A 26,100-nucleotide genomic window follows, 5' to 3' on the forward strand; every position below is an offset into this window, starting at 1 on the left:
TGTAAACTGTTTTGAGATCTGGACTTACCTGAATGTGCTACTCGCTGGAGCTTCGGGTCAAATCTCACCCTCTGCATGGCATCTGTACGAGCCAGGAAGAAGTTGACCACTCCACTGGCCAAATGGCATTGTGGGTAACTAGGAAGGGAATGGAATTTACCACCAGACTTCCTGTAGAGGCAGCCACCTTCGTTTTCATCTCCTTCCTCATACAGAATAGAAAAGTGAAACTTGTTCCCTTGCACTGACCCACCAACCTAATTAGAGAAAAACCAAACAACTCATTATAAAGTCAACCCTAAACAGATGTAACAGATGTTCAAACCTGGTGATTGAGAAGAATAATCTTAAATTACTTTTGAAAACAAAAGACCATCTCAGTTTGTTACATACTCAGCTCTCTTCCTCTTTTCCCCTTCTTTTTTAACTCATTAAGTGTACGGTATCACCTGTAAAAATACCATCCCAACCCCTTCACCCTAATTCTTGAATCTTGAAAATAATTTTTCTCTGTGTCAGTTAGAATTGTTAGTTTTTGCCACCTGAATACAAAAACCTAGGTGAACAACAAAGGCTGCATATTCTAAAAGTACAACGTTAGGGTCATCAGCATACTACTGTAGCTGTTACAGTTCTACTTAAACCAGTTAAAACAAACTGAACGATCCAACACAAGCTATTTTATCCTTACCATATCTAGTTCTGGGACTGCCTCCATCACCTCCACAAGTTTCTCTATCTTTGTCTTCTCAGAAAACAAAAAGTCATCATCCACCCACAAGAAGTACTTGGTGGTAACCTGTGACACAGCCAGATTTCTGCCTGCAAACCAGCCCTGAGGAAAAAAAAAACATTCCAAATTCATATATTGGAATGGTACCTGGTTTGATGGTTTAACTGAAATTGTACTTGATAAATCTTCCATAAATTGAATCGACAATTGCATATCTTATGTTCTATAAATGTAATTTTAGTCCAAAATATTGCTAAATACTCATAAATCATGAAATTATTGCATGTCCATACCTGTGCTGGAGGCATGATGTAATGCTGGATGTTTTCTCCAGTAATGCTCTCTGGTTCTAAGCTGTCATCTGCAATAATCACTTTTATGTTACTATAGAATGTCCGGATACTATCCAACAACACCCTCAGTTGTTTGTAGCGCAGGAAGGTCTTTGTGACAATGGTAACTTGAGAGCTGATATCTAAGTATACAGAGAATATTGTTATAAAAGATGGATTACTAGTAATGGCACAGAGTAGCATTAGATTTCTGAATCATCCATCCATCTTCATCCGCTTTATCCGAGGCTGGGTTGCGGGGGCAGCAGCCTAAGCAAAGAGGCCCAGACCTCCCTCCCCCCAGCCACCTCCTCCAGCTTATCCGGGGGAACACCAAGGCATTCCCAGGCCAGCCGAGAGATATAATCTCTCCAGCGTGTCCTGGGTCTGCCCCGGGGCCTCCTCCCGGTGGGACATGCCTGGAACACCTCACCCAGGAGGCTCCCAGGGGGCATCCTTGTCAGATGCCCAAACCACCTCAGCTGGCTCCTTTCGATGTGCAGCTGCTCTACTCTGAGCCCCTCCCGGATGGCCGAACTTCTCACCCTATCTCTAAGGGAGAGGCCAGCCACCCTTCGGAGGAAGCTCATTTCTGCCGCTTGTATCCGCGATCTCGTTCTTTCGGTCACTAGCCACAGCTCGTGGCCATAGGTGAGGGTAGGGACGTAGATCGAACGGTAAATTGAGAGCTTCGCTTTTACACTCAGCTCCCTCTTCACCACGACGGACCGGTGCAGCGTCCGCATTACTGCAGCTGCAGCCCCAATCTGTCTGTCGATCTCCGGCTCCCTTCTCCCATCACTCGCGAACAAGACCCCGAGATACTTGAACTCCTCCACTTGGGGCAGGAACTCATCCCCGACCCGGAGTGGGCACTCCACCCTTTTCCGGCTGAGAACCATGGCCTCAGATTTGGAGGTGCTGATCCTCATTCCCGCTGCTTCACACTCGGCTGCGAACCGTTCCAGTGCGAGCTGGAGGCCCTCACCCGATGAAGCCAACAGAACCACATCATCCGCAAAATCAGAGATGAGATTCTGAGGCCACCAAAGCGAAAGCCCTGAATCATTTCTGAATCATTCAAACTAAATTAAATGTGCATTCCTTCTAATAACCAGCAGTGGGTGCATTCTCCGGTTTAAAAAAAATCTAATGTATTCAACAGTGTTGGGGAGTATATGTACCAGCGTTATGTATTTAAAATACAAAATATCAGTAACTGTATTCCGTTACAGTTACCGTTTAAAAAGGCGATATTGAGAATACAGTTACTTTGTTGACAAAATAGTTGGTAACCTTTGGTCAATCAAAAAACTCACAATGGTCAAAGAAATAACTTTAATCTGACAAAAGTAATAATAAATAAAAAATCTATAAATATTAAACAATGACAGTCAAACCCTGCTTTTAAACCTGTCATGAGCCTTGGTCATTTTGACCCAGCGTTTTGTTTCCTTTGGATTTCATCATGTGTTTTGTGTTAATTGTGATTTTGTATTAGTTTAGGGTTGAACCTGGAGTTTAGTGTTTTATCAGCCTTACCTGTGTCTGTCCTCTCTGCTCTGTTCGTGTCCCTGTGTTTGTGTTGTAAAACAGACTGTTTGTTTCCTGTTTTACTTTGAAGGTTTGTGTCTCGTCTGGTGAACTAGGTTCAGCTGTATTCCCCTCCTGTGTGCCATTCCCTCATTACCTTCTGTGTATTTATAGTGTGTGTCTGCCTGTGTTCCTCGTTGCATCGTCTGTGCTTCTCAGTAAATCCTCTGTGTGACTCCGTGTTAATTCAGTGTTTCTCCGCGTCTCTCTGCCCAGCCTTCTTCATCTGCCATCTCTGTATATCTCCCGGTGTCCTTATGTTTTCAGGTTTGTTTGTTAGTTTTTCCCAGTTTAGGTTTATGTTCAGTTCTGTCCTCACCTTTGTTATTTTCACTGTAAATCAAGCTCCACTCACATCTCCACTGCCATCTGCATCTTGGATCCTCATTCATTCAACCACACAACCGCTGCCCCAGCCGTGACACAACCGCTGCCCCTGCAGTGACACAACCATGCTTCAAGTGAATTACTTAAAAAATAAATGCATGAAACAGGCCTGGACAAAAATGATGGTACCCCTAGAAAAGAATGGAAATAATGTGACCAAAGGGGCATGTTAATCCAAGGTGTGTCCACTAATCAGCATCACAGGTGTCTATAATCTTGTAATCAGTCAGTAGGCCTATATATAGGACTCCAGGTAATCACTGTGTTGTTTTGTGACATGTTGTGTACCACACTCAACATGGACCAGAGGAAGCAAAAGAAAGATTTGTCTCAGGAGATTAGAAAGATAATCATAAGCATGTTAAAGGTAAATGATATAAGACCATCTCTGAGCAGCTGGATGTTCCTGTGACTACAGGTGCACATGTTATTCAGAAATTTAAGATCCATGGGACTGTAGCCAACCTCCCTGGACGTGGCCGCAGGAGAAAATTGATGACAGATCAAAGAGACGGATAATCCAAATGGTAACAAAAAAGCCCAGGAAGACTTCTAAAGACATCCAAGCTGAACTTCATGCGCAAGAAACATCAGTGCACCATTCGTCACTTTTTGAGACAAAGTGGGCTACATGGGAGACGACCAAGGAGGACACCAATGATGAAAACAAATCATAAAAAAGCCAGACTGGAGTATGCCAAACTACATGTTGACAAGCTACAAATCTTCTGGGAGAATGCCCTGTGGACAGATGAGACCAAAATTGAACTTTTTGCCAAGGCACATCAGCTCTATGTTCACAGATGGAAAAAAGAAGCATATCAACAAAAGAACACTGTCCCAACTGTGAAACCTGGGGGAGGCTCGGTTATGTTCTGGGGCTGTTTTGCTGCATCTGGCACAGGGTGTCTTGAATCTGTGCAGGGTATAATGAAATCTCAAGACTATTAAGGGATTCTAGAGAGGTGGGGTGCCCCCAGCCTCTCGGCCTGGGGCTCGGTCACTCAGGCACAGCTGGCTGCCGGCGGAGCCCACAGGCGCATCACTGCAACTCCCCCTGGCTTCTGCTCCGCAGCTGCTGAATGAGCCCTCATCTGGGACTCTCCTTAGCTCTTACTGGGACAGTGGCGCAGCTGCCCCTCTGTGGGTCTTCCTTGGTCTCTTGTATTCTGGGGGCCTCTGGATGTCTGGAGTTTTGATCTCCTCCATACCCGCTTGATACCATAAAGGACAGGGCTGTGGCTCCCCACACTCCCTAGCAGATCATTACATGGAGAAACCTTTGGAATGCAAGCATGCTGATCCACACAGGTATGCACACAGGTGTACAGATGGGTATTCACAGACGCGGACTACAGCTTTCTTGGCTGCTGCCTCAAAGCACACTGTGCGCTGTATATCTTGTGTGCTGAACAATATCGTCTATTATTTAGTAACTATTGATATTTATGACTAGGTAGTTTATTGTGATGGTGCTTTTTTTTCTATTATTATGTTGCTCTTTGTTGTTTGCTGTCTCCCCTGTTTGTTTTTTTTTTTTTCTCCATACAGGTGACCCAGGAGGTTTTTTTTGTTGTTTGTTCTTTTCTCTCTTCCCCCCCTTCTCACCGTCTCTTCTCCCCTTTGGTTTTCTTTCTTTCTCTCCCCCTGTCCTATAAAAAAAAAAAAAAAAAAAAATGACAAAGGATGAACTGAAGCTCCGCCATCACGTGATGTCACATGCTCCTTTTTCTGATGTCACTTAAAAAATAAATAAATAAAAAAAAAAAAGGGATTCTAGAGAGAAATGTGCTGGCCAGTGTCAGGAAGCTTGGTCTCAGTCGCAGGTCAACAGGACAATGACCCAAAACACACAGCTAAAAACACCCATGGCTAAGAGGAAAACAGTGGACTATTTTAAAGTGGTCTTCTGTGAGCGCTGACCTCAATCCCATTGAGGATCTTTGGAAGGAGCTGAAACATGTAGTCTGCAAAAGGCACCTTTTAAACCAGAAAATACTGGAGCAGTTTGCTCATGAGGAGTGGGCCAAAATACCTGCTGAGAGGTGCAGAAGTCTCATTGACAGTTACAGGAATTGTTTGATTGCAGGGATTGCCTCAAAAGGTTGTGCAACAAAATATTAAGTTGTGGGCACTGTGAGATTATTATATTATCTTATGCCATGTTATACCCCTAATTAAAGATTGTGAAATTATTATGTAGTTTTAGTTTGCATTATTCCATTGCATTATCCCCCCCCCCCCCCAAAAAAAAAAAAAAAAGTGGCCACTGTCACCTCTACTTGTGGCCAGCATAATGACGTGAAGAAATATTTTTAAAAATTATTATTCAAGAAATGATTTAATATGAAGGCAACAGGCAGAGTGTTACAGGCATAGCCCTAAAGAATGTCGCCTCATGGGCAGTGTAGTCTGCCGGGAGAATGGACTGCCATACCCGTTATGTGTCCGTGAGCGCAAGGGAGAGAGAAAAAGGAGAGTCGAAAAGTACGAGTTGTCAATGACCAGAAACGGGAGATGCAAGCATGTAAATATAATATTTACCACTGCAGCCAAAATGAGTGACTGACGAGCCCAGTTGTAAGTAAGCTGTTAAGACTAGACTGTACACTGTGTTCATGTTTTCCTACGAAACAGTAGGTTCCGTTTGAGCAGCCTTTCAACGCCTCTCTTTGTCTCTCGCTAGCAAAGTTGACCCATACAACAAAGTAAAGCTATTTTTCGGTAATGAGCCAGACACAGAACCAAATGTATTAGCCAGATGTCCCTTAACTACAGTTTGGAGCCGCAGACCTGTTTTATACATGCGCAAAATAGTTTTCTATACGAGAAGGCAGCAAAAAGTGCAGCCTTACCTAATGCCCACCCTAGTGTTACTCATTTTATATTAAGATTTAAAAATCTAGTTGGTGTTGGTATGGTGAGTATCCTTCATTAAAAATTAGAAATCACACAGCAATAGTTCATTCATGTAGTTGTAAAAAGCTTGATAATATATTAATATAATCCAAAGTATTCAAAATACGTTGCTCTCATTGAGTAATGTAACAGAATACGTTACAAAATACATTTTGGAGCATGTATTCTGTAAACTGTAGTGGGAATACTTTTTAAAAGTAACCTTCCCAACACTGGTAATAAAGTCTCAAAACATTACCCTTATGCTCACTTGATTTATAACCTCAGTAAACATTTCCCTTAAGATCATTTTATTTTAATCTTATACAATAAACAGATTCTTTTTATTAATAATAATAATAATAATAATAATAATAATAATAATAATATGTAATAGGAACATTGTAACTGAAAGACTTTGTCAAACCCTATAGTGAGGGTTTTTTTTATTTCGTATGTTACATTGGAAATATGTTAACTGTGTATAGAGAGTGGCAGCACTGATTGGTAAGTCACAGATTAATTGCGCACCAATTCCTTTGGCATCTTCTTATCAATCGTTAGCTTACTATCAAACATGACAAGTGAAATCTCCTGCAGCAAGCTTAAATGTGATAGAGGTTGATCGTGCAGAGACTTGCTGATCGTTATGTAAGTATGTGTGTAAAAGCAGATGGATTTACACAGGTATTTTAGTTCTGCAGAGCCAAACAAGACAGGTCAGGGTGAAGAAGGGGCAGCCAAAGAAAAGCTTACCACAAATCGGAAAAGTTATGACAACTCAGACTATGAGGCAAAAGGAAAGCACAGCTTTTTTGATTTCATGGACAAAATAATTTATGTGGCTGGAATATGACGAGCTAAATAACATGATGTTCTGCCAGGTCTGTTGTGAGTTTCCCTCAATTTCTAAGTCGACAAGCGCCTTTGTTACTGGGACTAGTCATTTTAAGAAACTCGACTCATTAGCACCATGGCTACTTCACCTGTCCCTCCTGCACTTTCTTACTCATTGGGTCAGATGTTTAGTTACTCCTCGGCCTCCTTTAGCAGTAATGATATCTGTAACAAATGTAGCATATTTGCAGCTGGAGGCCAGGATTACTGAATTGGAGACTTGGCTTCGCACCCTTCATTCGTAGCATAGGCCCCGCTAGCTGTTCCCCGGCAGATCCCAAGCAGCTGGGGAAAGAGGGAGGCTGGGTCACGGTGAGGAGGAAGCATAGTCCTAAACAGAAGCCCCAGGTACACCACCATTCATGTGTCTAACAGTTTTTCCCCACTCGGCGACACACCCGCTGGGGGTCAAACTCTGGTAATTGGCGATTCTGTTCTCAGACATGTGAAGCTAGAGACACCGGCAACCATAGTCAATTGTCTTCCAGGGGCCAGAGCAGGCGACATTGAAGGAAATTTAAAACTGCTGGCTAAGGGTAAACGTAAATTCAGTAAGATCATAATTCACGTCGGCAGTAATGACACCCGGTTACGCCAATCGGAAATCACTAAAATCAATATTGAATCGGTGTGCAACTTTGCCAAAACAATGTCGGACTCTGTAGTTTTCTCTGGTCCCCTCCCCAATCAGACCAGGGGCCCGTTCTTCATACGTCGCTTACTACATCCAAGATCAAATGACACATCCAAGACCAAACCATTGCGCTAACCGTGAGCTCGCTAATCCGGTTCCCCGAACACACCTGTTGTTGACGATTAGTACAGCTGGACGCAGTAATGTGACATCACTGGGTGTCGTAAAAGGGGCTACGCATCGATAGTAGAAACATTGATCGGCAACCCGCTGATTGGTCGGCGAAAATGTCGAAGGGGCGCGCTCGGTATTTTCCGGCAGCAGAGCAAGAACTCTTGAGTGCGGGATTTCAGGAGTTTCAGAGTTTAATTAAAACGCAAGGGAACACTGCAAAGGCTGCAAAAGCAAGGAGAGAGGGCTGGCAGAAAGTTGCTGACAAATTAAACTCGTAAGTAATTTAATAATAACAATAATAATGGAGTGGGTTTATATAGCGCTTTTCAAGGCACCCAAAGCGCATGACAATACCACTATTCAGTCACTTTATTATTTATTTATAGATTTATTATATTACACTATATTATCCAATATTATATTACATTATATTAAAATATGTTATATTATATCCCCTTTCACATTAGAGCCACAACAGGACCCACTAGAACATGGGAACAAGTAAAAGTGAAATATAAGAATATTCTACAGAATGGTAATGTTTATCACTTATATTGCTTTTCGTCTCTTGGAAAGAGACCCTGAAATAATCTGTTTGTTTGTTCATAACAGCAACCAAGAAAAGGGCAGAGCAAAAAAAAAGACAGGTGGTGGTCCTGCACCCCCTCGTCAACAAGTTGGTTAAGTGAATAATACCCTCACGGGAATATCGATATCTCTCAATGAGCGCACTGTCGCGCTGAGCTAAAGGATCCTGTCTATCCCGCAATATACGCTGGATTCTGAGGACTCTCCTTATCAATCTTGCACCTTCCGCAATGGGTGGCTCGCGTAAACGGACAGGACATGGCTGCGACAGACTTCCCAAATCCACCTTCGCTTTTATAGCCGTGGTCTCTCATCTTGATTACACGAAGTAATTTACAATTACTACTCTAAAATATGAATTACATCTGTAATAATCACATACATGTAATAGAATTTTAATAGTACATTTCCCTTTTTTAGGAAATGACCTGTATGTATCTGTGTGACATCAATAAAAGGATCAAGTGCTGCATTATCTTTAGTTACATTGATGTTATTTATTTATGGTGAAACAGTGGTGGAATATCGCTGTTGCTTTCATATAAATGAAGCGGACATACCTGCGTGGCCGCGATCGATCCAAGATCACGCGAAATCGTCAACAATCAAATCCAGCTAACTTACTTAGCGAGGTACGAAGAACAGGCCCCAGGAGTGACATGTTTAGCCGCATGTTCTCCTTAAATTGCTGGCTGTCTGAGTGGTGTCCCAGAAACTATGTGGGCTTCATAGATAATTGGCAAACCTTCTGGAGGAAACCTGGTCTTGTTAGGAGAGACGGCATCCATCCCACTTTGGATGGAGCAGCTCTCATTTCTAGAAATATGGACAAATTTATTAAACCCCCCAAAATATGACTATCCAGAGTTGGGACCAGGAAGCAGAGTTGCAGTCTTACACGCCTCTCTGCAGCTTCTCTCCTCCTGCTACCCCCCCAAAAACCCATCTCCGTAGAGACTGTGTCAGCTTCCAAAAAGACAAAAAACAAACTAAAAACCAGCAACAAACAACTTAAACATAAACAATTACAAAGAAAGAACAATACAGTATCCACATCTGAACCAAAGAGTAAAACAGTGAAATGTGGATTATTAAATATTAGGTCTCTCTCCTCCAAGTCTCTGTTAGTACATGACTTAATAATTGATCAACAAATTGATTTACTCTGCCTTACAGAAACCTGGTTGCAGCAGGATGATTATGTTAGTTTAAATGAATCAACACCCCCGAGTCATTCTAACAACCAGAAATCTCGAAGCACAGCCCGAGGGGGCGGTGTGGCAGCAATTTTTCACACCAGCCTATTAATTAATGAAAGACCAAGACAGACTTTTAATTCATTTGAAAGCCTGATGCTTAACATTGTCCACCCCAGCTGTGAAACTCAGAAACCAGTCTTACTTGTTATCATCTATCGTCCACCTGGGCCTTACACAGAGTTTCTGTCTGATTTCTCAGACTTTATATCTAATTTAGTTCTGAGCTCAGATAAAATAATTATTGTCGGTGATTTTAACATCCATGTAGATGCTAAAAATAACAGCCTCAACATGGCATTTAATCTGTTATTAGACTCAATTGGTTTCTCTCAAAACGTAAAAGAACCCACCCACCACTTTAATCACACTCTAGATCTTGTTTTAACATATGGCATAGAAACTGAACATTTAACAGTGTTTCCTGAAAACCCTCTCCTGTCTGATCATTTCCTGATAACATTTACTTTTACAATAATTGATTACACAGCGGTGAAGAGTAGACTTTATCAAAGTAGATGTCTTTCTGAAAGCACTGTAACTAAGTTTAAGAATATAATCCACCCTCTGTTATCATCTCCAATGCCCTGTTCCAACACAGAGCAGAGCAGCTATCTGAACGCTACCCCAACAGAGGTCGATTATCTTGTTAATAATTTCACCTCCTCACTACGTACGACTCTGGATACTGTAGCTCCTGTGAAAACTAAGTCCTCAAATCAGAAGTACCTGACTCCGTGGTATAATTCTCGAACACGTACCCTAAAGCAGATGACTCGTAATCTGGAGAGGAAATGGCGTGTCACAAATCTAGAGGATCATCATTTAGCCTGGAGAAATAGTTTGCTGCTTTATAAGAAAGCCCTCCGCAAAGCCAGAACATCTTACTATTCATCACTGATTGAAGTAAATGAGAACAACCCCAGGTTTTTCTTCAGCACTGTAGCCAGGCTGACAAAAAGTCAGAGCTCTTTTGAGCCAACCATCCCTTTAACGTTAACTAGTAATGACTTCATGAACTTCTTCACAAATAAAATTTTTATCATTAGAGAAAAAATTACCAATAATCTGCTGCTCGAGTCCTCACTAAGAGTCCTCACTAAGACCAAAAAAGTGGACCACATCAGTCCAGCTCTGAGGTCTTTACACTGGCTGCCCTTCCGTCAGAGGATAGACTTTAAAGTTCTAATGCTGGTCTATAAAGCTCTGAATGGTTTAGGTCCAAAATACATCAGTGACCTCCTGACCCAGTATGAGCCTTCCAGATCCCTCAGGTCATCTGGATCAGGTCTTTTATCAGTTCCCAGAGTCAGAACCAGACACGGAGAAGCTGCATTCAGCTTTTATGCTCCTTATATCTGGAACAAACTCCCAGAAAGCCTCAGATCAGCTGAAACACTCAGTTTATTTAAATCCAGGTTGAAGACTCACCTATTCTCAGTTGCATTTGAATAAAGCACCAAATCCACACTTTTAAGCTTAAATTTCAAAACTTACATTAACTACTGATTTTATATACTGTTTTGTTTGTTTGTTTGTTAAGTGGGTTTAGAGCTCTAGGTAGCTCCCCAGCTGGGTCTAGACTGGGTCTAGAGAGTATTTTAAATTCAGGGAATTTAAAATAGAAAGTAGCTCGTCCACAGAAGGACTGGTAGCTCCCCTTACGATAAGGGTTCAGATCGCGCGAACAGGTGTGGGTCTAGAGCTCTGGGTAGCTCCCCAGCTGGGTCTAGACTGGGTCTAGAGAGTATTTTAAATTCAGGGAATTTAAAATAGAAATTAGCTCGTCCACAGAAGGACTGGTAGCTCCCCTTACGATAAGGGTTCAGATCGCGCGAACAGGTGTGAATGTGAATGTGTGTGTTTAGTTAGTTTGTTTGTTTGCTTGTTTTAATCAATTTTAAATCATGCTTTTTATTTGTTTTTGTTTCTAATGTCTCTGTAAAGCACTTTGAATCACCTTGTTGTTGAATTGTGCTATACAAATAAATTTGCCTTGCCTTGCCATTTGCCACAGATGTAATAATATCTAGAGCTACTCTTAGTACCATTGATGTTAAGTTAGACTCTTTTTCTTCAATTGATCTTTCTGAGTTAACTTCAATAATTACTTCCTCCAAACCATCAACGTGTCTTTTAGACCCCATTCCTACAAAACTGCTCAAAGAAGTCCTGCCATTAATTAATTCTTCAATCTTAAATATGATCAACCTATCTCTAATAATCGGCTATGTACCACAGGCCTTCAAGCTGGCTGTAGTTAAACCTTTACTCAAAAAGCCATCTCTAGACCCAGCAGTCTTAGCTAATTATAGGCCAATCTCCAACCTTCCTTTCATATCAAAAATCCTTGAAAGAGTAGTTGTCAAACAGCTAACAGATCATCTGCAGAGGAATGGTTTATTTGAAGAGTTTCAGTCAGGTTTCAGAGCTCATCACAGCACAGAAACAGCTTTAGTGAAGGTTACAAATGATCTTCTTATGGCCTCTGACAGTGGACTCATCTCTGTGCTTGTCCTGCTAGACCTCAGTGCAGCGTTCGATACTGTTGACCATAATATCCTATTAGAGCGATTAGAACATGCTGTAGGTATTACAGGTACTGCGCTGCAGTGGTTTGTATCATATCTATCTAATAGACTCCAATTTGTGCATGTAAATGGAGAGTCCTCGTCACACACTGAGGTTAATTATGGAGTTCCACATGGTTCAGTGCTAGGACCAATTCTGTTTACATTATACATGCTTCCCTTAGGCAGTATCATTAGAAGACATAGCATACATTTTCACTGCTATGCTGATGACACCCAGCTCTATCTGTCCATGAAGCCAGATGACACACACCAATTAGTTAAACTGCAGGAATGTCTTAAAGACATAAAGACCTGGATGGCCGCTAACTTTCTGCTTCTTAATTCAGATAAAACTGAGGTTATTGTACTTGGCCCTGAAAATATTAGAAATATGGTATCTAACCAGATTCTTACTCTGGATGGCATTACCTTGGCTTCCAGTAACGCGGTGAGGAACCTTGGAGTCATTTTTGACTAGGACATGTCCTTCAACGCACATATTAAACAAATATGTAAGACTGCTTTCTTCCATTTGCGCAACATCTCTAAAATTAGAAATATCCTGTCTCAGCATGACGCTGAAAAACTAGTTCATGCATTTATTACTTCCAGGCTGGACTACTGTAATTCATTATTATCAGGATGTCCAAAAAACTCGCTGAAAAGCCTTCAACTAATCCAAAATGCTGCAGCAAGAGTCCTGACAGGGACTAGAAAGACAGAGCATATTTCTCCTGTTTTGGCTTCCCTTCATTGGCTTCTGTTAAATCCAGAATTGAATTCAAAATCCTGCTCCTCACATACAAGGTCTTAAATAATCAGGCCCCATCTTATCTTAATGACCTTGTAGTACCATATCACCCTATTAGAGCGCTTCGCTCTCGCTCTGCAGGCCTACTTGTTGTTCCTAGAGTATTTAAAAGTAGAATGGGAGGGAGAGCCTTCAGTTTTCAGGCCCCTCTTCTGTGGAACCAGCTTCCAGTTTAGATTCGGGAGACAGACACTATCTCTACTTTTAAGATTAGGCTTCAAACTTTCCTTTTTGCTAAAGCATATAGTTAGGGCTGGACCAGGTGACCCTGAATCCTCCCTCAGTTATGCTGCAATAGATGTAGGCTGCCAGGGGATTCCCATGATGCATTGAGTTTTTCCTTTCCAGTCACCTTTCTCACTCACTATGTATTAATAGACCTCTCTGCATTGAATCTCTGTTATTAACCTCTGTCTCTCTTCCACAGCATGTCTTTTATCCTGTCTTCCTTCTCTCACCCCAACCAGTTGCAGCAGATGGCCGCCCCTCCCTGAGCCTGGTTCTGCCGGAGGTTTCTTCCTGTTAAAAGGGAGTTTTTCCTTCCCACTCTCGCCAAAGTGCTTGCTCATAGGGGGTCATATGATTGTTGTGTTTTTCTCTGTATCTATGAAGCGCCTTGAGGCGACTTTTGTTGTGATTTGGTGCTATATAAATAAAATTGAATTGAATTGAATTGGTCGAGGTCGACCCCTCTAACTCAGGTGTGGGGGCCGTGCTGTCACAGCAACAGACAGGTAAACTTCATCCATGTGCTTTCTTCTCCCACCAGCTATCCCCAGCGGAACGAAACTACGACGTTGGAGACCGAGAGCTGCTGGCAATAAAACTCGCTTTGGAGGAGTGGCGGCACTGGTTAGAGGGCACGGCTCAACTCTTTGTCGTTTAGACTAACCATAAAAACCTGGCCTACCTGCAATCTGCCAAAAGACTCAACGCCCGACAAGCAAGGTGGGCCCTGTTTTTCACTGGATCACTGGACCTGGATCCCGAAATATCAAAGCAGACGCCCTGTCCCGTCAATTCTCAGCCTCAGATGGAAGGACCGTTCCTGCCTCCATTCTTCCTGCTACCTGCACTGTGGGCGGCATTGCCTGTGGGTGCCACACATTATTATGTATCTATCTGTTTTAGTCTAAGTGCCTTTTGTTTAGATGAACTGCTGGACTTCCAGACCAGCAGGAAGTCATTTATGGGGTCACACTCTGACCACACACACAGGCAAGGTACTCTTTGTTTGTATGTAGACATCATATGTTAATGAACCTATGTATATTCATGTAACCTCACTAAAAGAGCAGTGTTACGGGGGAGCGGACGAGAGCGACTGGGGTCAAGCGAAGGAACGGCGTTTGTCCGGTTCTCTCCCGTGCACGAGAAACATGAAGAAGAACTTTGTCTACTCGTGTCTTGTTTTGCTGTGTAGGAAATTGTCCTTAACGTTCCATCGAATACGTTTACGCTACAAACCTATCGCTCTGTGCCCTCCTTCCAGGCCCCCGCCTCCTGCCCGGATTGTGGATGGCTTGCCCGCCTACTCGCACCCGCATCATGGACTCACGTTGCCGGGGGAGTGGTGTTCAATACCTAGTGGATTGGCAGGGGTATGGCATGGAGGAGCGTTCTTGGGTCCCGCGAGCGGCCATTTTGGATAAGCGGATGCTGCGGGAATTCCACCGTTCACATCCGGGTAAGCCTGGTGGGTCGCCTGGTGGGTCGCCGGGAGGCTCCCGTTGAGGGGGGGTACTGTCATGGTCCCTGTGCCTCAGTGGCTGACTCTGTGTTTGGCAAGATGTTTTGTTTGTTTTTCCTTTGCACTCTCTCTCCTCTGCTGGGGCAGTGCTCATTACGGGCTTCCACCCCTGGTCCACGCACCTGTGCTCACAGTCACACCTGCAGCCAATCCCAGCTGATTTGGAGCACTATTTATGATGAAGGACCTGTGTCATCCTTCGCTGGATCGTTGAGCCATCAGCGTCAGTCCCTCTGAACCATAACCTGAACCTGAACCTGTATCTGAATCAGTATCTGTGAGTTTGAGACTATCCCTAACCTGGACTTCTTTCTCTGTGTGTATATAGGTCTGCCCTGGACCCGAGTGAGTGTGTGTTTGGAACCCACTGGGAGCGTGTATTGGATTAATCCCTGTTTCTCCCTGGACCCTGGAGCCCCGGACCCTTTCCCCCGCTGCACTGTATATATATCCTCACCTGGTGTCTCACTGTAAATAAACGCACTTTCTCTTTGCCAAGGATACCTGGTCTGCACGTGAGTCCGTTTCAAACATTGTGACATAATTATTATATTCTTGTGGATTTCCTACATCTTTAGGCTGATATTTCTAACTAATCAGTTACTAGTTCTTAACTAAGCAAAGTGTTTCAGGTGGAAACAACTAGGAATGAAGAAGAGTTTTGAGAGTATAGTGTTTGTTTGTTTGTTTGTTTTTTGGGGGGGGGGGGGGTCCACTAGTGTAAGTTAATGAGAAAATGACAATGATGGAAGGAGACAGTGATTCTGCCTCAACATAGCTAATGTTCTTAATTGTATGCAATGATAAACAAGATGCAAATAATAAAGAAGCATTTAAATGAATATGGACTTGGCACACAATGCACCCGACCCCTATGGCGCCTCCTGCGGGTGGTGGGCCTGCGGGAGGATGGGCCCATGTCTCCTCTTCGGACTGTGCCCGGCCGGGCCCCATGGACTAAGGCCCGGCCACCAGATGCTCGCCCTCGGGCACCCTCCCCGGGCCTGGCTCCAGGGCGGGGCCCCGGTAACCCTATCCCGGGCAGGGTAAACTGTTCCCTCGATATCCTTTTCATAAGGGTCTTCTGAATCGCTCTTTGTCTGGTCCCTCACCCAGGACCAATTTGCCATGGGAGACCCTACCTGGGGGCAAAAGCCCCCAGCCAACATAGCCCCTGGGATCCCTGGGACACACAAACCCCTCCACCATGATAAGGTAGCGATTCAAGGAGGAGCAAAAAAAGGTGCTTGCTTAGGCTGCTGCCCCCGCGACCCGGCCTCGGATAAAGCAGATGAAGATGGATGGATGGATGGACTTGGCTTTTGACCCCTGATAAAGAGTACACTTCTACCTGTTCCCATGTCATACAGGACTGGTACATGAGGCTGCTGGATGGTAATGGGAAACACGGCTTCATAGTTTTCAAACTGGAAAGTGACTGAACACAAAAATAACATTTGTTTAGGTTCAGAACAAGCGGGACTTTTGTTTGAAGAAAAATAACAAAGAAGCAATTCAGGACTCATTATTTCAGTTATTTTAAATATAACACACAGGACTCATACATTAATGCTAATGTAAAATGCACATGACATTTTGCAAATTCAATTGTCATTTAAAAATGGGGGTTATAGCTCTTCACATTTTTGACACATACCAAGGTCTCCAGTGTTTATATGGTAGATGGTGCTGGTATAGGACACTTTGGCCAGCAGGTCATTGAGGACCAACAAGGTGCTAGACTCAATAGTCAGTTTTGTCTCTCCAGAACCTGTGAATTCAAACCAAACAACTTTACATTAGCTTTAAAATGAAGTTTAATTGGTTATGGCTAAGTGCCAATAGATGTGACAAATTATATATTATTCACAGTAATATAATACTGCTGGTAATTTCTCTGAAAGGACTTATAATATAACAGGAGTAGTCTTTAATTCAGAGTAATTTATTCTGACTAATTAGGAAAGTGGTTTTCCTAATTAAATTATTCACCCATCCATTCTCTTGTGCTTATCCTTATTGGGAGAACAGGGTGGGTCGCCACTCCGTCGTAGGCCTAACACATACATATACATAAATATATATACATATACATACATAGACATCTATTGGCACTCACATTCACAGGCAGTTTAGAATCACCAGTTAACCTAACCTCATTAACTGCATGTGTTTGGATTCTGGGAGGAAGCCAGAGTATACAAGAGAACCAGTGAAAACACAGAGAGAACATGCAAACTCCGCACAAAAATACAGTAGATGGTGGAGATGAATTTAGGACCTTCTTGCTGTGATGCAACAGTGTTAACTACCATGCTTCCATGCTGCCCAGCCAAAATACATTAGTTACTGATAACTGACAACAAGAATATGAAGTCCTGAACTTTACTAAATAAGATTCATGTAAAACCACCAATACTACGCTGATTGAGGGGACAAAATTTCTGAAATTGTATGGAGCTATGGAGGCAAGTTAAAGGGAAAACCATTATAACTTAGCAGGTGTAAAAAAAAAAAAAAAAAAAAGTTTTGCAGGGTAGGATTTTTTAAAAGGTGTCAAGATACCTTGTAAGTAAAAGAATACATGTATATGTCTTTGTCTTCTAACTTTTATCAGTCTTTTGAGATTACAATTTTTATTTTACACAGATGTTATCTAAAAAAAAAAGTAATATTGGCTAGCTTAATGTGCTACTGACAGGACTCACTCAAGTTAATCTGATCTTTGTGTTTAGTCAAGACTCTTGCCCATGCAAAAGATCACTCGTGTTTTGTGTTTGTTCAAGTCGAATTAGTCACTTGCCACAGTTTAAATTATTTGTAAATATCTCCAGATTGAATTAAGGTTTTAACTGATTACTCTGCTTTGTTTTGCCTGGGTCCCGCACTTGAGTCATGTTTAGGGCTGGGTATCGTCACTGATATCTAGAATTGATTAGATTCCGATTCACAAGGTCCTGAATAGTTTCAATCCACAATTTGATTCGATTCGATTTTAATCGCTGAAATTTTGCCTCAGTCAGAAATATTATAATTCTGATCAACTATCAGTACATTTCCATATTTTTATATCTATAAAAAGAAAGCTGACACTTGCAAGACTTAATCAAAGGTGTAAGCATCACAGCAGATGCCTTTGTGTCAAAAACACAGAAAAAGATGAAGGCGATTTTCCTGGCCTGGGATTTTATAGCAGATAACCTTATAAATATTCAAAAACAAAAGAAAGTCATTAACATTTGAACATTACCTGATTCTGCTAAAGTGAAGCAGAGCAAAGTTACAGAGGTTTTATTAGTGATACAGCTAAGCATTTTGCAATTTTGCATGATTTTAGAAAGTTTAAATTTGTTCAGTAGCCTATTGGATAGCATAAATGACGTTTTCTTTTCGGAAGTAAGTAAAAGAAAAAAACTGTGGCCGACTGCGCTGTAAACAACGGTCGACGCAGTAGCGGTTTTTGATACGGGTGACACGGGCGGTTGCCCGGGGCAACATCGTGGTGAGGGGCGGCATCACGGGCATCGGCAAAAAAATAGAATTGCTCATACTCACTGTAAACTCGAATGTTCAAAGTAATTAAATAGATTAAATAGTGTATACTCAAAGTCTTTAAAAAGTTCTGTTAACTTAAATATGTCAAGTTCGTGTAACATGTTCTTCTTTTTGAGTAAATGAAACTAATAATATTTGATTGAATTGAACTATTTCTATATTAAGTAAGCATCACTTAAAATCATAACTTAAGCACAACGTAACACAGTTAAGTTAGGACATATAAGAATGGTAAAGTCCTGTTATTTTTGTTGTTTCAAGTAGGTAGGATTTAATAATAAACTTAATTTATGTAGCACATGCTAAAATACAATAAAATCTCAAAGTGTTTCACCAAATAGGTAAAATCAAATTGTCTTAAATGCATTAGTGGAAGACAAAATGTATTTATTTTAATATTCATTGTTTTACTAATGTATCCTACATATATATTTTCAATTTTTTCCGTAAGTGTTGAGCAGCTGCAGGAATCAATTTTTATTCCGAGTTAATCTCTGATTCACCCTCCGAAGCGGAAGGCGGCGCTAATGAGCATTAATACGAAACACAGAAGAAGTAAAGGTATATGGGCGGGAACAGCACCAAAGAGGCAACACGGACGACTGGAGAAAGTTGGACCTAACGGCAGCAACTAGCATCACTGAACTTACAGTAAGTTTTCAATGTTGATATTAGTTTATTGTTAAAATACAAATATTTAGTTGTATTTTGGGTGCGTGTCAAAAAGAATAGCAGAAATGTCGGTCCGTGTTTTTTATGTGCTTTGCTGCTCTCCCCGAAGGAAACTTTGCACTTGCAGAGCTAGCATTAAGTTGTTGTAATGAGGGTCGCAGGCTGTTTAAAAAGTTAGATACTACTTGTTCTAGAGGTGGCGCCCGGTCGCCTAGTATGAAACAAAGTGTTTTAATCTCTCTAAATTTTTAAACCCCCTCTCATGACTCAGAATAGTTGGGTCCAAACAAGCCCGTTGTCCCTGCAGTTACACAGCGGAGATACCTGTCTGCAGTGAGAGTGCTTTCAAGCCTTTTGCTTGTTAGAAACGCTATATTTTAAACTATATGTGCAGGGTTAGGGTTGTGAAGGAGTGAAGGAGCTCTTGGACCTCTGGCCTGCTCTAAAAATGGAGTCTGAGGTAATATGGATCAGCTCTCTTTAAAATGAAAATTGTAATTCTTACTCATGTGTCAGCTTTTTGCTGCTTTATAAAGGTGTGCGAGATTCTTCAAATTGAACTGTATTGTCCTTCTGCTGTAGTTGTATGCAGAGTTTCAGCGGATTACAAATCAGAACCTGCCCAATACATTCTACGCTGAACTTGACCGCCATCTTCCTCGACTGATGACCTTATTCAGACAGAAGGCATCAAAAACTGGGAAGACAGCAGATGCCCTGGCTGAAAGTCTAAGAATTCACAATTACCAGGTAATAATAGATTGTTACACATTTCATAGGTTGAACCAGTGGAACATTGGACAGGTTCAATGATTTAAATGAGCTTTTTGAATTTTGCTATTACTCCACTTTGTGTTTGCTATTTGTCTGACTGTATTAAAGATGTGAACAGGTTATTTGTGGACATATGTTCTGATTTGACTGTTATTGTTGTTGTTGTTCAGTAAACTCACCAGTATATACAATTCTGTTTTTAATCTGGAAATAGGAAATCCATGATATCCACACCAAGCGCACTACCGTTCTCCACGCCCTTCCTGTCTATCTGCGTGAGGATGTCTCTGGATTTTTCAGAACCTGCACTGTGAGTATCCTTAAGTATCTAACAGATACTACTGTGTATATAAACAGTGCATCAAAGTACAAACATGTATGAATGAACTGAATTGGTGTTTTGTTGAAAGTGATAAGATGTTTAGTAAAACATTTTCCTTTGTATTTCCTTTAGCTTAGTTTCAGTCTATCTCACACCACTTGATTCTCTGGTGAATTAGCTGATTTATGTGTGCAGAACATGGATCTTCTGTTTTTCACCTCTTACAGCGAGACTCAGGTCTCCCTTGTGAAAGAGGTATTGAATCTCAATGGGAGTTGGTAAAATGAGAAATTATATGTCGTCTGTTGTATTTCTTGGGTTAGATTGTGATTAGTATCTCTTTTTCATTAATTCAGGACGAATCTGATGAGTTGGAGCTTGATGGTGTTGAAGTGGCCCTCTTCACTGTCATCAGTGACCATGACACGACAAGTCCAGTTCACTACCAACCTGTGAAAATCTCTGTCGTCATTGAAAGTGATGCCGTGTTCAGTCTCCCCAGATTTGGTGAAGCCTTCCTGGTAATGTTTGGACTGATCTATTCACTTCACCTCAGCTACCCCAAAGCCCTGACCAACACTTTAGAATTTACTCAAAAGATTTTACTTGGTCTAGAAAGTGGTAAACTGTCACCCAGGTTACAGACCCTCAAGAATGACTTGGTTATGTAGGAACTCATCTGAAAGAAGGATGCAGGGTGAAGCATTATAAAAGGCTAGTTCAAAGTTCTCTCCTTTTATCTAAATAATGCCTCAAAACGTTATTGCATTACTCTACAGGTGTTCAGCCAATAGGTCCAAACTATACAACGTGCCTTTGTTCTCATTAACATAATGCAAACAACACTAATGTTTTGTATGTTTTAATGTTTTTCGTAATACTATTTCTAAAACATTGTGGGCTGCGCAAGATGACCTAAATTTCACTGTTTGATACTGGTTAATGTAAAACAAATAGCATTGTAATTCACTCAAGTTGCTGCCCTGTTGCCTTATTCAGATATTAGCCAGAGAGCCAAAAGCACATTTTGATATTATTTATTATTATTTGGCATTATTTTTCATTACCGTACTCTGACAGTTTTCCTGACTAAACAATTTTTGGTCTACTTATTTTAATTTATAAATGTTTTTGTTAATTATTTTTAATTTATTTAATTTTTTTTTTTTGAATGTATTTAATTTCAACATAGTGCTAAAAGGGAGCAGGCAAGATACTGTTCAATGGCAGATGTTTATGACTTTTGCATATTAAGTTACCGATACTCAGTGTAATTGAGGCAATCAATTGCCTCAAAAATTTTAAGTTTTGGGTCACATGTTTTTAAGTATCAAGTAGTCAACATATTTGACTAACGTGTACTTAAAATAATGACAACACAAACTAATAAACATTTGAGTTTTGTTAACATAAAAATGTTGTGGTTGTGTACTTATTTTTTATAAGTTCTGTGAACTTATTCCTTTGAATTTGTAAACTTGAAACTTTAAGTCATATTAACTGCAAATATTTGAGTTGACCGTTCTCAAAAGATACAAGTACCATGTAATCCAAACTTTTATGTTCTGGAAAAATTTGACTTTTGAGTTGATCAACTCAAAAAAATTGAGGCAATCGATTGCCTCAATTTTTTTGAGTTCTGGTAACTTATTCGGGTTTACAGTGCTCATGCTGCCCCGACATCAGCCAGCGCATACTGGAGATGGCATAGACACCGATTGGTTTTCTATCGCACATTTGCTGAGAGTAGGGGCGCCCTCCGTTTGCAAGGTGCACCTGCTGCTTGCAACACAGGGAGGAAAGGGCGGGGCTGCAGACTTATAATTTGAAACTATGTTTTTTCAAAATTCTATACGTGAAAAGTGAGTGCGAGAGCCCTGAAGTCAAAGTAAACTTTATTGTCATCTCCGCTACATACAGTCCAGTATATAGAGAGACGAGGCTCCAGTTACAGCAGTGCAAGTAAACAAACAATAAATATAAGAAGAGTAAGAAAATAAATATGCACTTTAGGACTCGGGGTAAAGGGATCAATAACAATTTAAAATTTATAATTTACAGTTTGATGATTTAAAGTCTCACACACAACCCATTGAAAGGGGAGGGGGGCGGCTGCTTCCAAATAGAGCACATTTCATTCATAATGATGTAAATCCAAGCCCATTATGTCCTCACGATCTGAGTCCTCGGTTGTGTGAAATCCCAGAAATACACCTTAGACAAAGTGAATTTGTGAACTAAGATGCAGGTCTATTAGGTTAAGTTGTGGCGATCCTCAAGTTGTGTTCATACTGGAGTGCAAAATTAAAACCAGGAAGATGGACAAGAAATGTTCAAAGCCATCAGTTGCTCAGTTTAGAAAAAAATAGAAAAGGCAAGGCAGCGAAACGAGCAAAAGATACAGATAAGCAGATGTGTCATTGGATAATGGCAGGTCATCCTGAAACAATCAGAATCAGAATACTTTATTACTCCCTAAGGAAATTATGTGTGTTACAGTTGCTCCAAGAAGAAATGGTGAAAATAGTAACAGTAACAGACTAAACTCCAAACAATGCATTATGTTACAGATTTTAATATTAATTAGTCATTGTCAATTGTTGATTTGTCCTGTTCTCGTTGTATGACGAATTATGATGGCTGTTTATAGCCGTTTGCATACAATGCATACTCTCTCTCTCTCTTCATGGCCCCTGCCCCAGCATACCCTCACCAGGTCTGTCCAGAATTTTCTGCCACAACTGATCATCAGGTGGCGCAATTCCCAGCACTCCACCCAATTAGGCTGAGCACTCTGAAGTGTTATTTGGCACACAGACCATAGCTGGACTGGCCTTTGGGCATACCTGGCATTTGCCCAGTGAGCCGATGGTGATTTTTCATTTTTATTTTTGTTTGTTTGTTTGTTTGTTTTTGTAACAGTATAAACAATGATAGCTGGTGGATTGGCCAGATACTGGCCGATGTGTAAAAATAACTCAGTTGTTTGGTAGTGGTTTCTACGGCGGAGCTTTCACAGAGGCCAGCAAGTGAATGAGCGAAAGGGAGGGAGAAGGAGAGACCCAAGGCGGCTGCCCCGGTCTGAGTGTCAGGTGAACTAAACTGCAGGTAAGAAGTTATGACCTGCAGTCTATCTGGGTCAAATATAAACCAAGTTTAGGTGGAGTTTATTTTCGTTGTTCTGACTTTTTACCGTCAGTTACAATAACTTATACTGCGTGCTAGCTAGCATGATGGAGTTTCTATACAGCTGGGTGGGTGCTATGATGTTACTGATAGTGAACTTTATTTTATTCACAAGGTTAGTTAGTAGAGTTGCCAATCGTCCCGTAATCAGAGAAAATATTACGTGTTTCGTATTGAGCTGAAAAGGAACACAGTATGTCCCGGACTTCAGCTACAATGGAAAAAGACACAAAGCTGGATTTATTATGCATCTTTACGCTGCACAGCTGCCTCTTCTTCTCTCATTCTCTCCCCTCCCTCTCCTGTTCCTACTTCAATCATGAAACGGATCAATGATCAGCTGATCGGCTTTTCTCTCTTGTTTGTTTATCACCCACTTTGCGCCAGAAAGAGGAAACCAGCGGATGTCGCGTTAATAAATAGCAGCACGTTTGATCAGCTGTTGTTAGAATGTATCTAATATTACTTTCTAGTATCAGCTGATGTTTGTAAAAGCTGCTGGTCATGATATCGGTATGGTTATCTGGTGAGAGGGAAACATGAAGATGAAACCACGAGATGTCCTTACTGAATCATCACAGCTGAACAGGTGATGGAGAAACAGGTTTACCTTTTAGGTTACATTAATGAGTTGAAGGGAAGTTATGACCTGTTTCTGAGAGACAAATAACCCCAGGATCCTTTTTTTACATAGCTGACAGCTGGTAACTGTGCAGGGGCGGGTCTAGCAAAGTTTTGCCAGGGGGCCAGTTAGGGCATTAACAGGGAAAGGGGCGCACAAAGAAATACTTGTCTTTGTTATTTTCATTTAAAATGTCTCACTTTTAATAAGTAATTATCTGAATATATATATATATATATATATATATATTAGGGGTGCAATGATACTCGTATCAATATTGAACCGTTCGGTACACATATTTATTGAACAATACAAAATTTTTAATTTATTTTATCAACTTTCCTTCTGACAATGCTGTCTGTGTTGAGCGCTCAGTGGATCTGCGCTCAACAATGCAGCCTAGGCGGAGTAGTTGAACACAGATTCACTGAGCGCAGGGCAAGCTAGAGAGACAGATGTTAAGCTGTCGTTGCAACTTGGCAAATTGAACCTCCCCCACCCTAATTCAGATGTGGCGTTTGGAACTATTTTGGTCTTCATGTGACGTATGACCCTGAAGGTAAGCGCGTCATGGACTAAAGTAAAGTAAAACAGTATGTTGGATGTGCCACGCAATGCTCAATTACATTGGTTGGAACTAGTGTGTTAGCCCAGTTAGCTCGTTAACGCGTTGGTCATCCAGTCCTACGCACGGGGCGATCCGCGGTAGCTCGTTAATGGAGATTTGCCGTGTTGTGGCTTTAACGTCATTTCAATGAGATTAACGCTGACAGCACTAGTGGGAACACAACGAATATGACTGCACATTTACGCCGACATCATCCTAGTGCAAAGACAAGTGGAAGCAGACAAAAACAACAAACATGCATGCTACAAACTTTACCCAAGTCATTTAGACAGCCGTTAGCACATGATTCTTTAATTTTAAAATTAAAGTTTATTTATCGGCCAGTGTGGGATGAAAAGGGGATGTTTTTCTGTTATTTTAGTATCTGCATTATTAGTTCATCAGAATCATATAATCAGCTTTGCATTAAACATTTATTGAAGCTTTTGACCTTACATTAACCTTTACATTACAGTGATTGTTATAACCTTAGGTTAATCTTTTCTTTACAGGTACCAGAATAATCATATGATCTTTCATTGCAGGTGTAACCATGATCATCTCACACATATTGCAGTTTGTTGCTCATTATAGAGTTGTGCTCAAGTTAATAAGGGTTAAAAGCTACAGTCAGCGCGAATGTCTGGCTGATCTATGGAGGGGAAAGGCTTTGAGCATAGAAGGCTGCACGCGCTTACACAACACTGATATCATGTTATTCTTGGTGATTCTGTATTCAGTTATAGCTTTTGTTATGTTTTAAGTAGTGGCAGTTGATTAAACAATATTCATTTAATATTACATACTTGATTCAGAGCATTACACACTGATCACCTTAATCAATTTGGAAATCCTTGTAGTTGCAATGTTGTGTCTCCGCAGGGGGACAGTTGGCTCCAGGAGACAGGTGGGAGTCAGTGTCTGTCCTCGGGAAGGAGCGAATGTTCTTTTCTGTGTTAAATAAACTGTCAACATTGATTGTATTGCACCTGTTTTACGCATGAAGGGGCGTTCTAATACCCTGATTTCATAAAACTATGGAAATGTGGTTTTTGAGGCGAGATCTAAGGCTGTCTGCGTACGGTGTCCATCTCCCACTCGTGTGATCATTAAAATCATTGTTTGACTCAACCCGGCCGGACCAGTGTTGTTCTTTGGGATTTTTCCTCTTGTATCCATCCCCAATATTTGAATCTGTAACACCAGAAACAACAGGGGAGTCCAAATTCAGAGGCTGTGTCCACCTGAGGACCCTGCCTTCGCGATCTAAGTGGGCCGGGTCCTCCGACTGCCAGGTAGACCTGGAAATGAGCGACTGTGAAATTGGACAGTCTAGCCTTCAGAATTACGTCACCGTCTGCTCCTTGCTGTCTAAATATAACCTGATGCTGGCGTAAATTTTCGTCCATGTAACACTTCTGTTTAGAAATGATTGAAAAAACTTTGCTAGATCCGCCCCTGCACAGTTACCAGCTGTCAGCCACGTAAAAAAGGATCCTGGTGTTATTTGTCAGAAACAGTTCATAACTTCCCTTCAACTCATTCATGTGACCTAAAAGGTAAACCTGTTTCTCCATCACCTATTCAGCTCTTCATGTTTCCCTCTCACCTGATATCCAAACTGATATCGTGACCAGCAGCTTTTACAGCTGTGGCTCCAGCAAACATCAGCTGATACTGGAAATTAATATTAAATAAATTCTAACAACAGCTGATCAAGCTTAAATGTGCTGCTG

At 41.3% G+C, this 26,100-nt stretch overlaps 3 protein-coding genes across 5 annotated transcripts in view; 2 read left to right on the forward strand and 1 right to left on the reverse strand.

Moving 5' to 3' along the window:
• LOC309693835 (beta-1,4 N-acetylgalactosaminyltransferase 2-like) overlaps window positions 1-26,100 on the reverse strand; it is a 45,590-nt gene that overhangs the window by 702 nt on the left and 18,788 nt on the right. For all 3 annotated transcript variants that reach the window (XM_082513407.1, XM_082513408.1, XM_082513409.1), the window contains exons 7-11: window positions 16,284-16,397; window positions 15,978-16,064; window positions 1,027-1,208; window positions 692-835; window positions 29-257 (exon numbers count right to left, since the gene is read on the reverse strand). In XM_082513407.1, coding sequence (XP_082369533.1) covers window positions 29-257; window positions 692-835; window positions 1,027-1,208; window positions 15,978-16,064; window positions 16,284-16,397 — 756 coding nt within the window. The remainder of the gene's footprint in view (window positions 1-28; window positions 258-691; window positions 836-1,026; window positions 1,209-15,977; window positions 16,065-16,283; window positions 16,398-26,100) is intronic.
• On the forward strand, window positions 13,813-15,971 carry LOC309696118 (uncharacterized protein). Its single transcript, XM_082517261.1, has 4 exons — window positions 13,813-13,824; window positions 13,904-13,969; window positions 14,369-14,563; window positions 14,955-15,971. Exons 3-4 carry the CDS (start codon window positions 14,395-14,397, stop codon window positions 15,098-15,100), a joined length of 315 nt encoding a protein of 104 aa, XP_082373387.1. The 5' UTR covers window positions 13,813-13,824; window positions 13,904-13,969; window positions 14,369-14,394; the 3' UTR covers window positions 15,101-15,971.
• On the forward strand, window positions 18,210-21,608 carry LOC309695587 (uncharacterized protein). Its single transcript, XM_082516330.1, has 6 exons — window positions 18,210-18,441; window positions 18,633-18,832; window positions 19,248-19,313; window positions 19,436-19,603; window positions 19,842-19,937; window positions 20,306-21,608. The coding sequence occupies exons 3-6, from the start codon at window positions 19,302-19,304 to the stop codon at window positions 20,618-20,620; spliced, it is 591 nt and encodes a 196-aa protein (XP_082372456.1). The 5' UTR covers window positions 18,210-18,441; window positions 18,633-18,832; window positions 19,248-19,301; the 3' UTR covers window positions 20,621-21,608.

The sequence above is a fragment of the Aulonocara stuartgranti genome (genome assembly GCF_965226115.1).
Source record: "Aulonocara stuartgranti genome assembly, chromosome: 3".
NCBI classification, from domain to species: domain Eukaryota; kingdom Metazoa; phylum Chordata; class Actinopteri; order Cichliformes; family Cichlidae; genus Aulonocara; species Aulonocara stuartgranti.